General features: G+C 41.4%; 1 protein-coding gene across 1 annotated transcript in view; it reads right to left on the bottom strand.

The window, feature by feature from the left end:
* The window catches only part of gabbr2 (gamma-aminobutyric acid (GABA) B receptor, 2), a 196,123-nt gene extending 189,640 nt beyond the window's left edge, over positions 1 to 6,483 (bottom strand). Inside the window, exon 1 of the mRNA XM_006787722.2 lies at positions 5,403 to 6,483. Within this exon, the coding sequence (XP_006787785.1) occupies positions 5,403 to 5,717 (315 nt within the window). The 5' untranslated portion in view covers positions 5,718 to 6,483. The remainder of the gene's footprint in view (positions 1 to 5,402) is intronic.
* Between the last annotated feature and the right edge of the window lie 7,444 nt (positions 6,484 to 13,927).

Here is a 13,927-nt window from a genome sequence, read left to right as displayed (position 1 = left end):
ATTGTGCAATTAAGACATTAGAAAGGAGGTCTATGTGAGGCATTGTACCAGATAAAAGAAGAAGTCAAACAGGGCTTTTTTTTCTCTTTGTAAGCTTTGGAATAACATCTGGGAGAAGCAGAAAAGTGTGGTCAAAAGGTCAGGTCCACTGTGATTAAAAAGCGTTGGTGTATAAGAGATGGGCACAGGGAACAAGTAGTTCTGAACGTTCTGGAGTGTGGATGCTCAAAAACCCATTTTTTGTTTAAAAAAAGGCATTCTTTATTGTCATTCATGCAAACTTTGCATCCTTTGACAAATATTTACATTAATCATTCAGTGTATTTAAGATGCATGGTACAAAAAATTTTTAAATGATTCTTTTTAATGAGGTTGGGTTTTAACTATTCCCTAAGGTACTAGCAAGGCTTTTCCTGGCTCACAGTAGGTCCTTAGGGGGTAATAACATGGTAGTAAGCATGATTCTAGGGATAACAGACAATGAGCCTGTTATCTTTCTTGGCAGAAATCGTTCCATTTTCTTATTATTTCCAACCATTTGATAGCAAAAAGTACAACAGGAAGGAGACTTAAATCTGTCAAGGAAAAGCCCAGATTGACGTTGCATAACTCGGTCTGATGAACCCGCGGGTCCATTTTTCTTTTTCCGGAGATGAACAACACTTCATGTCTAACTGCTCAAGTGACTACAATATCCTGACCTCAGGCAGTGCTGCAGGGGTGCCAATCGACAACAGCCGTGACCATATGTAGGCGTGAATGCGCTACATGCCTGTTTGTGTGTTTCATTTATGCGAAATATTCTGCGTGTACTTGTGTGTCACAATATCTGTTGTAAAGCTAGCTTCGGGGCGCGTAAAGAGCCTTTCATCAAGAAAGTTCACATTTGCTATTTGTCTCGCTCAAACCCTCCAGGCCACTGGCAGGCTGACTCAGACAAAGGTCAGCAATTAATGCTCAGATTTGGCATATTTATTAAACTGTGACCCATGCTTCTTTCATTTTGTTAAATCACAGTGTGAAAACATTCAAATAAAGAAAACACTGTGATCAATTTCTGAGGGGATATACGTAACACAAGATCTTTGGAGCCTGTTACAGATCTATTATGCATACCTCATTACATGCAGTAATTGCTTTCTCTCTTTTTTTTCCCAAATAGCCATTAAAGTACTTGCCTGACAGAAACAATGCAAACAGCATTACATTAGGATCCAATATGAATTAAGAGGCTGGCCATTTCCTCTTCCTGCACAGAAGATGATATAATCCTATTTCGGGATCTCCATCTAACAGCCCTACGCATCTCTTTCCCTCTCGCCTCACTCTCTGATTCTCCCCTGAGATCCTGTTCGTTCTATGAGAAGGGCCGCTGCGCATTGATCCCCACTATCTGTGTCGGGTCAGTGAATACAACCACACTCAGCACTTTCTATATGCCTAGAGAGTGCCAGAACTGCCACATGCTGCTTTTCACTGCTCACGCTGAACATTCACCCTCTCCCAGGAATGGTGACAGGCAATCTTTGCTGACCCTCCCAGGTCATCACTAAATGCTGCGGGTGTCACACATTTAAATAACACATGGCATACATCAGACCCCTTTTGAAAATACAAGACTTTTAAAGGTGGAACTTCATTTGTATGTGTAAGGTTATTATACAAAGAATCTTAAAGGTGAGTTCAGCGCGTGAAACAGTAAGTTCATTGGATGGTACTCTAAGAGGCTCTTCCCCCCCAAATAACTACAAAAATAAATGGCCAACACAACAAACAAAGAGCTGTTGCTAAAACAAATTTTCCTCAACCCCACCAAGAGTATCAGCATTGAACCAGTTCACTTTGACTCAAGACCTATGCTTAGCAGAACAGTAACCTCCATTATGAAAATGGCTTTTCACTGAAAACGTAACTTCTTGTGACAAAATGACAGAATGCCTTACACACACTAAGCGGGGGGTGGGGGTGCTCAGCATCCCGTGGACAAGACTACTGTACTGTGGTTTCGGGCTCGCCATCACGAGCTTAAATGTGACATGTCGCATCTAGCCCTCTGAGAAGAAAAGGGGAAGCGGCTTATACTGCAGCTGTGTGCAGCGTCTCTAAACATAGGTCACTTCTAGCAGTTACAGGAGGCCAGCAGTATTACATGAACAGAAAGTCATACTATAAATAGCTGTATACTGTATGCGGTGCACTGGACACGGTCAAGATGCGCATCTCAAACTGCAACAAACTCGTTGTCGTTGTGTTTGTACTGATGAGTTGACTCTTGGCTGTAAGAATATACGTATCATAACGCAAAGTCCAGCGATTAATCTAGAGTTCTAAGTGTGTATGAATGAACTATTTCAAATTCACAACGCTTCACTTAGAATTTTCACGGTATTAACCTTTGCCTTGTTGATTTTATAGCTTTTTGTCTCATACGATTCAAGCTGAATAAAAGTTGTCACTGCAATTCAAAAACTTTCCACCACCGTTCTGCTAAAATGGGATATTTTCCTGAGTGGCCCCTCTCAAGGGCCTGTCACTCATCCTATAAGCCGGTGAACTAGCGTAGCTTAGCCTAGAACCCTTTCATTGCCCAAAGTCTCCCTTCCATCCTCTTCCAGTGCCTCCTGTCCTCTCCAAAGCTTTGATCCTCTAAGCCTGCAGAGTTACAGTATCAGTCCATGGTTACACTAAAAATCCACACTCACACATCTAGCTGCAGTAAAGGACCAACTCCTGCTCCACCGCTAAGCCTTCTAGTTGATATAATCCATCCTGCTTCTTTTCTACCTCAAATGCTCTGTTTTTTTTTAAGTAATGCTGTATTTTCATGTGAAATTGTCTCAGCCTGCTGAATTGTCTGTGCTGCTGAAACATCTCAAGAGTTGGCTGTCAGTCTGATCAGACTAATTTAAAACCACCAAGACAGAATATCTGCTCTACTTCCATTAGCTGCCTCTTCAATCCACCAAACACTAGCTCACCAGCCTCAACTCTGCGGCCTTTTACTGCAGGACAGCTCTTGAGTGCCTCACTGTCATCTACACCACCACCACCCACCTCCACACTGCACAAGGATGGACCAGGCCTGCTCAGTTAACCCATGGCTCCACTGACAGGGGATAAAGGGATAAAGAGCCTGTGCTCGGGGACTGATTACTTACATCTGCCGGGCTAAATCCCAGTGCCCACACAAACACAGACACATGTGTACAAGCACAACGCAGGCACACACTTGGCCTGCTGCTAGCTGCAACAAACGCACTCATGCATGTATTATTTTCTGACATAAGCATGTGCTTGGTGGAAAGTTGGGTCCATCCCTTTGTTTGTGAGTGTGTGTTTAGGTCATTCGTTTGTGTGTAAGTTAAAAATGATATTGCAATAAATGTACAATGAAAACGCATATATAGGTAATAGCACAACCATCACGAATGTCACATTATTGGTCCTATAAGCGAGTCAGCGGGTGAAAGCAATATAATCAGCACTACAGTGATATCCCCCTCCCAGGCAAAGGTCTTCTCTAGCTGTACATGCTTATTATTGTTCCGACACAAACAAGTGTTCACAAACAATAATGGCATCTTACATCTTCAGATGTTAGTGGAATCATATTTTCCCCAAAGTCTCAGTTTCTTTATTTTCTGCAAACATACAATAAGAATATTCAGTAGCGGTGATATGCTTCAATTTGCACTTGGCCTCTTGTTTACTTTAACCACGGCGTCCTGAGCCACATGATTCCACATGTAAATATACTATAAGCTATTTGGATGGCATTCTTTTTCTCTCTTTTTTTAATTTTATTTTTTCCTAGTTTTTACAACCAAGGATGCCTGCAGTCTGTTAGCAGCTTAACAACACATTTATGAGATCTGCTCTTAAAAGAATATTACAGAAGTTTCACTGCAGGCGTCTAATAGTCTTACTTAGTCGTTTTCAAAAACATGACCAGAACTTGGGAATTTCATTTGCCCCATCTGGGAAAACCACCCTGAAATGCCATTGGGTTTTTATAGAGCAATGGAGTTTAGCCTTTGGCCACAAAGTGATCAAATAAAAATGTTCTCATGCCTTCCCAGTATTAGAAAGCTGGCATCACTACCAGACATTTCCAGCAAGCATGTGTCAGGCTGGCCCACTGACCTCTTGCTTCCAGCTCATCTTTCTCTCCAGGGGAATAGAAGGAGAAAAATCATAACTCTCATAACAGCACATTAATCCCAAGGTCTGAGCGCATGCCGCCTCTGAAGGCTTACCCCTGTCAACAGAGATGCGCGTGCTCTTTCACATGGACACACCTGTGCCCACACGGTAAGGAAAACCTGCTGATTTCTAAGGCAGCGGGACAGGTGGCATAATAAAACAGATCTGGCTCGACCTATAAAACAGATAAATAGAGTTGCAATTGATTCAACCTCTACTTGTCTCGCTGAAATTCATGGAAATTTGACAAACTGTCAAGGAAGCAGGTTGATGGTAAATTAAACCCCGTGTTTTGAGTGTGCGCTCAAAAGCATAGATGTTACTTAAGCCTAAAGGACCACTATACTGTTGAGTCAAATAACTGAAGTGTAAATAGATTATGGAGAACAAGCTATTGTCTACACTTTTGGCAACTTCAAGAGGACTTCAGCTGGAGTTGTTAGCGTTATCAAATAAATGGATCTTAATTTGGAGCTTGAACACTGTGATGTTCTGCTCTTTTCAAGGGTGCCAGGATTCAGGAGAAATCGTACAACCAATTACCGCCATCTTCAGGCACGAGGAGAACCAGCCCCTTTAATCGTTAGAAAGCTACACTGATTCATGACTGAAAGCCCGCTTATAAAGTGGCCACTGCAGAAACAAAGATCGGATGCTGTGATTTTAAAAAAAAATTAAAATAAAAAAACGTTAAATCACTGGTTGATGATGGCGAATAGCAGAGATTGCAGTAACCATTAAAGCATTGAAAAGTGTGCCTCTAGAGTACCCAGATAAAGCAGAGCCTTGTGATGGCACCTTGCATTTTAAATGCCCTATCAACTACCAGCGACAGCAGCTAAAATGAGGAGGACGAGGCAGACACGTACATCATGTTCGTGTGTGTGTGTGTGGGGGGGGGGGGGGGGGGGGGGGGGGGGGGCCACACCTACAGTTGACTTTTGCGCACTGAAGAAGAAAAAACACCTTCGCCAAAACCAACGACGCTTCGCAGATGCCAAGCATAATAGAACCCCCTTTGGAGGGACACTCGGTGGAGCTCTGCGGGGCAATGCGCGCGCCATACACACGTGCACAAGCTGACTGTTCGCGCGCGAACAGTCAGGCAAATACACACATACAAGCCATATACAAATGTTTCAAGCACGCCCGAGCCAGCCGGCGGCAGCTTAGTGAGCAGATTTAGTCTGCATGTTTACCTCGGTGTCGTATATTTTGGTGATGAGTGAGAACGAGTACTTCCCGGACTCCCTTATGTGTTGGATGGCCAGCTGAACCGCCGGCTCGATTCCTTGGCTGATGCTGCTCATCAGGGCCGACTCGTTCATGGGCATAAGAACCATTATGGGCAAGTTTTCCCCGTCCCTGGTGAACCAGCTGTTGTCCTGTCCGTGTTTGGTGCGGTCGTTGCACACCTTGGTTAGAGCAGGGTGGAATAGCAAAACAGAGAGGAGCAGGCATCCCGTCGGGAGGAACATCTCCCAGCCGCTGCAGTCCCTCCGGGCTGGAGCCATGCTACTGTGCAGGGTGACCAAATGAAATCCCACCGTGCCCTCACTGCTCGGGCATTGCAAATTCGGGCTCGTCCGGGATCCTCACGCGCCCGTCCGTCAAGGAGATATGAATTCAAAACAACAGACGCAAAAGCCGCAGCAGCCCCTGCAGTGGGCAAACTCGTCCCGTGGATTACGACTGCAAACTGAGAAAATATTTCTACTGTGTAACAGTGCCTCTGTGAGAATATTCCAAGGGCGCAGAGATTCGCTTTGCAGAGGGAGAGCTACTGCCTCTCGGTGTCCGTCATCCAAACGATCTCCTGTCCAAACAACCCTCTCATTCTACAACCCCCCCCTTTTCACCTTTAATGTGAACCACTTGTATAAAGAACAAAAAATGTTCTGAAGGATGCCCCCCCTCCCCCCCTAAAAAAATAATTTAAAAAAATCTGGTAATTTTGGGATACAAATTAATCACTCGTGTTGACAGTTCTTGCAGATACAAAATCAACTCCGAAGTAAATTCCCAGCCAAGAGATGCCAACTGTGGGCATCCCCACCAAATACGGCGCTCAGGCGGACAAATGTCAAGATAAGGGAGGGAGATGGGGGGGAAAAGACTAAAAACAAACAAGGCTGATGCTGAAAGCTTGACCGCAGAGGTCCGGGGAGGAGATGTCGAGAGCGTCTGCGTTGACAGCCTGTGGGACTGTGAATCTCCTCTCCGATGGTGCGTCAGAGAAGCGCTGAAGCCTTTGCTGCTGCCGCTGCTGCTGCTCACCGTACGCGCAAGAGGGAGCACTGAATGTGGAGGAGGAGAGGAAACGAGAAAGGGAAGGGGAGGAGGGTGAGACGGATATACAGCAGCGTGGTGGGAAGGCTGCATAGGTTTTATGCAGGACAGACTCGTCTGAGGCCTGACAGCCGAGGGTGATTTACTGGGCTTTTACGTCTAAGAGACAGGCCACATGTCAGACATGCATGGAGCAGGCCAGTTAAAACCTATGAGGTGTATGCATGTGGAGGCTCGTAGCTGTGAATTGTACTGTCACAAGTGACATCAAAAGTAATTCTTATATTTTTAGTTACTCATTAGGAATGCCGAACCTCGTGATATGATGGCGTCAGCCTGGAAACCACTGATAAACAAACAACACATACAGAATCTGGGATGGGTGGATGGATGGATGGATGGATGGACATGTTAAACACAAACACAGCAACCTGGAATTAGTGGAATATCTCATAAACAATTTGACCGCGGAAACACAAAAGGGTGTATGAGGATGTCCCATGAAAAGTGAGAGGAATTATTATTATTATTATTATTATTATTATTATTATTATTATTATTATTACCAACAATAATAAAAAAATAACTACATAAATATGTAAAATACTTGGAAAACACTGCAATATATTGGAGTAACAAAAATGTATTTCAGCACCGTGGACAGCGCACGGTACTGAATAGCATTCGGCGTTAGCGTAGCTGAAGTTGTCTCTTCTTCCATTGTCACGTGTACATGAGCTCTTTACCTGTGCAGCCTCAGGGCGGAGGATACGCTTTCTTATTCATGTCCAATATGTGCAAACATTACATTTCTCCGGCAGGAAAGTGGTTCCCCCCTCCCCAATAAAAAAAGAAAAAAGCCAGTCGACGCAATAGCTTGCAGCACATTTCCTGGTATTGTTAAACACGCGTGGGAAGAGAATATGCTGCCGCGGGTAACTCTTCACCACATGTGGGGAAAAAATACGGAGGCCTTTCAAGTCATCAGCTTCAAACGTATCTCAAAACAAAGGCAGTTTGACCTACACAGTTGTATCACATCCACAGTTACAATGAACATTACATTTTAAAAAATGAAAAAAAAGGGGGGGGGGAGCATATGAATGAAGCACAAATGAGAATATAATGTATTTTCCCAATGTGGCGCATGGCACGAATATTGTCTCATTGGAAAGACAGAGGTGCGAACTGAGCGTTGCTCTACATTTGCAAAAAACGGGGATGAGGCAACAGCTTTACTTCCATGATGAGTTGTTCAAGCTGAGGTCCAAAGAGCAACACAGCTGAAAACATGCGGGTCTTTCCCATTTTAAACAATGCTGGTAATTCCGTATTTTTAATCATCCTTCCGAGGATAAGCAGATAAGCAGTAGCATTAAAATAAGCCACATGAAAGCATTACATCTTTCCAAATGAACTCCCTCTGTAGGCTCAGCTGGCATCAAAAAAGTGGGCAGTATGAAATAAGCTTTGCATAGAAAACACTCCTGATCATGATCTGAATCTAACACCTTAACACAGCCAATTTCCTTCACCGTTATGGATTTAAAGCATTGAACTCTCACGGTCAATAGGCCTCTGCCATATTGACCATAGTTCTTACAACATGGGTCACTTATTACAAGTCCAAGAAGCTCCAATCACACGTCACACAAAGGAAATTTGTTATAGCCCTGGAGGAATGCTGGAATCTACATCTCTCTCTTTCTGTCTTTCTGACCAGTATATCATTTGCATGAAATATTTACCTAAAATAAGACATCTTAATTGTGGGAACGCTAATAGTAAAACACATTTTTTGTCTGAGGCTGATTACTGTTTTGACCCACCTTTTGGCCTGTGAGGTCAGACACATTTAAGCTAATCAACAACCAGCTGAAAATAGAAGAAAAACTCAAGTTGGCTCCAATTAAAGGTCAAAAGAGTACAAAACAGTCAACAAAACGCTCAAATAAAGGAAGTGAGTTAAATCAAAAATAATAAATAATATATGCTTTGCATTCATCCACACAGCGCTGTATTTTCCCTCTTCTTGATAGTTTTCCTTTTTTTTTCTACTCAGAAAAGTCCAGATGAAGAAGTAGGTCAAGTCACTGGCCCATCTGTTTGTTTTGCACAAAACAAAAATCCTCCGCTCAAAACAATCGTCCAGTACTGAGATGGCTTCAAACATGAAATATGAAGTACAGTAGAAATGATGTGGACCTCAAATCCATGAGCAACGTAACTCTTTAAATCCAAGGTGAGGAAAAAGTACTTCAACTGGAAATAACATGTGCTGCAAATTTGCAAATAAAATATGGATTATATTTTAACAGTGCCTACAGACATTTTCAGGTATAATCAATCAAGACCTCTACATAGAAATTGCTACTTTTCTTTTTTCCAAATGTAGAAATGCTGTCTGGCTAATGGGGTGTCCAGCTAATGATTGCAGATTCCCAAATGAAAATGTACATTTCATTTCTGATTATGAATCATTCATTAAGGTTTCAATCACAGCCTTCCAATCTACCCGTCCTCACTAAGCGAGATGTCAAACCAATATATCATCACTAATGAGAACATACTCGCACGGTATGAAGGGCACGCAGTGAAATAATTATGCAGATGTTGGTACTTGAGCAATCAAAGATGAAATTTTATGACTGCGGATTCAGTGACATGTAACAGCTTGGACAACAGCTTTCAGGTAGGGTGAATGTGTTTGACTATACCAGATTTGTTTGGTTTGGGGTAATAATGCATTTAGAGGTCACCAGGAAACAAAACAAAAACAAGTTTTTATGCAAATTAACAAAGTCTCTCAAATGCATCATCCAATCCACGTACACAGATATAGATGTGGCTGACATCGTCCCTGTTTAATAGAGATTAATGTGGTGGCCTGTGGACATCTCTCACCAAAACTCTGACAATATGCTACAGGATGCTCTATGAATTCTAAATGCCAGCCATTCAGAATGAGATAAATAGTTCATATGGTTGTGCTTGAGTACGTCTTGAGTTAGTTTTGTATGTAAGAAAGCAGAAATCAAACAGCCTAAACTTAAGGCTGATTTATTGGACACTCAATCAGTAACTTTTTTTCTTATAATTCAATCACACTGAATATTTCTGCAGAGTCTGAAGTGGGGGAAGGTGGAAAGGCTACATATCCATCCATCCTGTCCCTAATTCACCATTTAGCCGCAGAGGGCTGTTATGTTAATTTCTATTTGTAAGTAATAGAGGCTCAGTTTAACTTGGCATCACATTCCACATCCTTGAACATAAAAACAACACCATGAAAAGGCTGCACTGTGATGCCAGGAAGCAAAAGATAGGGCAGACCTTCATTTAGTCCAGATCAGCATCTTGGTTTCGAGTCATCCCAGATATGGCAGATTTGAAAACTCCAACCCAAGGACACGGACTTTATCTCAGAATGGAAATCCACTGCATAGGGAGGGCACATTTTATTATGAATCTCTGAGATGCTTCTTTCCCTTGTTCTCGACACGCTTGCCCTGCCAGTTACAGTGGCAGCTATTTGAATAATTGGTTTCAGAATCTGCAGTCACAGTCCTACAAATTCCATGCATACCAACAAGTTGAAGAGCGATTTTTCAGCACAGCGTGCTCCATGCAAGGCAGTAGAGAATGCATGTTTTATGAAGTTGGAAAACATGAAAAGACCACAGACTATCAACTAAGAAATTTCCCTCTGGGTTCAAGAAAAAGGCATGTATCACATTGGATTTGTTGGAAAACTTGCCACTGAAACTTCTTATGACCTTCATTTACCCACTTACTGTATATGTCATGTGTGACCATATGCTTTTTATTAGTTTCTGTAGCATGCTGTTACAGTGGCGTATGTTCCTATTAAATATAGGCAAAGTTTAAAATATTTATACCAGCATATGTGCATGCAATTTATTGCTTCAAACTGCTTTAAATTCTCAACTTCAGGCAGTGTTTCGTATTGTGTAATCACAGTGGGAGTGGATATCCTTCATTGCAGTCAAAAGGTCATTGCAGGCAAACAGTTCTGGCTCTAATCATCCCTAACTACTTCCTGTTTAAACCTTTTTGGTTACGAGGGGCAGCCAATTAAAAGAAAGAAAGGGAGGAGCTAAAAAAGCTTTTTTAGACACTGAATTAATTGAGAACCTGCATCAAGGCTCAAAGTAAGATGATGAAATTAGCACAACAAGTCCCTTTAAAATATCCCACAAGGATAATATTAACCATTCGTAAATATACTCATATAGGGATATTTTAGGCCCATGGCACACCAAGTTTTCAGCAGGTTAAAGAATACATAAAAGAAGCCTATTTTAAAATGTTCAAGAAAAAAGCTTTTAGGTTCTCCATAACTGCATTAATCCAATCCAATGTAGCTGTCTTGAAATACAAGATAAACTGAATTTAAACATCACACCACCATGTAGTGATCAGATTACAGACCACTAACAGCAGGACACAGCCTTGTAATCTGGGGCTAAGGGTACTGGTCTTATAGGGCTGTGTATATCCTCACTTTTAGCAGCCATTCGGCTTAGAATTGACTCAAGCTAAAGCTGGACAGAGCGATGCTGAAATAAGGTGCTTTTACTCAATGCTATAAAATACATTTTACCAACAACCTGTATCTACAGTACTGATACAAGGCAGGATGGATCCAATGGTTTCATGTTGTTTACATCAAATTTTGATGCTACCTTCTGAATGTTGCAGCAGAAATTGACATTCATCAGTCCAGGCAACATCTTAAACCTCTGGTTGAGTGGGAAAATCCCAGTAGACAAGTAATTTCTGAAATATTCAGGTCAGCCAGTCTGTCACCAACAAGCATGCCGCATTCAGAGTCACTTGGATCTGTTTCCCATTCTTCTCAATTTGAACTTCAGTAAGATGTCTTGGCCATGTCTACTTGTCTAAATGCACTGAATTGCTTTTCAGTAGCTGTTGTATAATATACCAAGAGTCCAAAGGTAGCTAGACTGAATTAATCAGACAGATTCAATTCAATCCAATTTTATTTGTATAGCACCGAATTATAACAACAGTCGCCTCATATTGCCCAACAATAACAGAGAGAAAACCCCAAACAATCACATAACCCTCTATGAGCAAGCATTTGGTGACAGTGGGAAGGGAAAACTCCCTTTTAATAGGAAGAACCCTCTGATAAAACCAGGGGAGGAGGGGAATCTGTTAAGATCAGCTGGGGGTGATGGGAAAAGAAGGACAAAAAAGATGTTACCAGTTGGCAGTAGATCAATCTCACTGCTAGGTTTAAAACTTGATAGTAATTGTCAAGCTAATGTGACTAGCTTAACACTTAATATCAAGAATTAAAACAGCAAACCAAGCAAAGAACTAAGTAAGTAAGTTGGTAAAATTTTGCACAGTACAGTGACTATAATTTTATCTATATTAAATATATTAGATTTAGTTCTAATATATCCTTATTTGTTAGGTAGCATTATCATTAAAGACTTTGATTCAGCTGAAACATAAATCAGCCCGTAGATATCAAGGTAGAGAAAACTACTAAACACCGAAAGTAACTGGGGCGTACAGTTAAGGCTTTGCTCCATTACACATGAGCAGGTTTCCTCTGTTTGTCAGCAAACCAGGATAAGTTTCTGTACCAGTTTAGCATTTTACTGTGTGAGTATTATTTTTTACTATAATGTATTATAGTTGATACTTTTAAGTACTATCACAGGATCCAGTGTCACTACAGGCGTTTGTTTGGTTTAAGTCAACTTGGGAAATAAGTAACATTTTGCCAGAATTAGAATATTATCACATTCTGCAGACATAAAACAAATATATAGCATTTTATTCAGCAGCAACTGTTGTCTGTGGCCTACAGGGGTTTTCAGTGTGGCTGCTATTTATCTTCAACAAGAAAAACAGATGCTTAGATATGTGGCCAGCAGGGGTGTTGGAAATTAGAGAATTCTATCAAAAATAAATACCAGGCAAATCACTTAGAAATTGCTCGGAAATTCAGCAAATTATAATGATTTTAATTGTGAGCAGAACTCCTACCTACAAAAACACTATTAGGAGACGCAGCTAACCTGTAACAATATGGCAGCTGCACGATTCAACTGGGAGGTAATGAAGCTGACAAAATGCAGTCTGGTTTCAACTTGTGCTACTGAACAGTAGGCAATAAGAACAATGTCTCACAACCCTTTGTTTTAGAGGTTCATCACTGCAAAGTATAGGAGTTTAGGAATTGCAGGCAGTGGACCAAACCACTGTGAAGCACATGAGGGGGAGTCCACTTTTTCCAAACTTCAGAATGTATTGTTTTGCGCATATAATCACCATGACAGCTGAGAGTACACATATTATATTATTTAATGTTATATGGTTATCTCTATAATCATGCATAGAGGAGGACAGAATTGTTTTCCCAAAAAATAAGGGGATTCTGATCCGCTTTCCTACCTTGTAATGGTTGAATTGATATGGCAACACATTTTTTTCCTTCAGCCCAAGCACCTGGTAGCTTGAATGTAATAATTACAGCAAAAGTGTCAAACATGAGATGCAGTGTGGCCAATTTCTTGAACAAACACCACTACAGAAAATAAAGCCTGTAGGATTTTGCGGGCCCATTGTCTCCAAATGGCCCCAAAAAATACACTGTGTGTTTCTGATTTAAAGGTTGCTCTCTGCTGTGCACCCTGGAGAGATAATCTTGAATGGGCAGGCTACATTTGTCCTGGTCAAAGGGGTTATCGCAGCCTTTCTTATTCCATTCTGAAATTAAATCAAGAGTATGAGAAGAGACTGCATAAAGTAGGCCACTGCCTTCAAAGGAGCTTCAGTTGCAGCTGTGCTGTGGGAGGACACTATTTTGATTACTGTCAAGTCCTAGTAATAGCAAGAACCGTGTCTTACATAATCACACTTACAATGAATCTTTCTAACGTCATCTACAGCACAAGAGCTCCAAGAGCAAAGATGATCATTTTAACAGCAATTCCACATGCCTGAAGGTAAAACGTATCGCAAGTAAATGTGACTGTGTATACAAAGCAAATGTGCAGATCATATTTTCATCAAAATATTGCGTTTGGTGTAACGGTGAACCATGGATTTGCAAAAAGTGTGTATGATAGCTGCAAAGGTTCTTCTTGAAGGGAAAACAAGGAAATTATCTGCTTTTGGACAAAGAAAACAGACAGAAGCTGGATCCACAAAATAAGATATCATCGTTTCAGTATATGTGTATGCTAAGGAGTGTACTTCATACTTACTATAGCAACATGTGGCAGCAGTATTATCATACCACATTTGGAATGAAATCAATAATACATAGGCTAGTGAAAGGCTACCACACCCACTGTCCACTGCCCTCTTATCTCTGATTCATTGATCTCATGCAGAATTCTCTGAAAGCATAATCTGCAAACTATTAATT

This window comes from Neolamprologus brichardi, chromosome 22 (genome assembly GCF_056152115.1).
Source record: "Neolamprologus brichardi isolate AB-2024 chromosome 22, ASM5615211v1, whole genome shotgun sequence".
In the NCBI taxonomy this organism is placed as follows: Eukaryota; Metazoa; Chordata; class Actinopteri; order Cichliformes; family Cichlidae; genus Neolamprologus; species Neolamprologus brichardi.
Note: the sequence above shows the minus strand (reverse complement) of the source record. Positions and strands in the feature narration are given on the sequence as shown.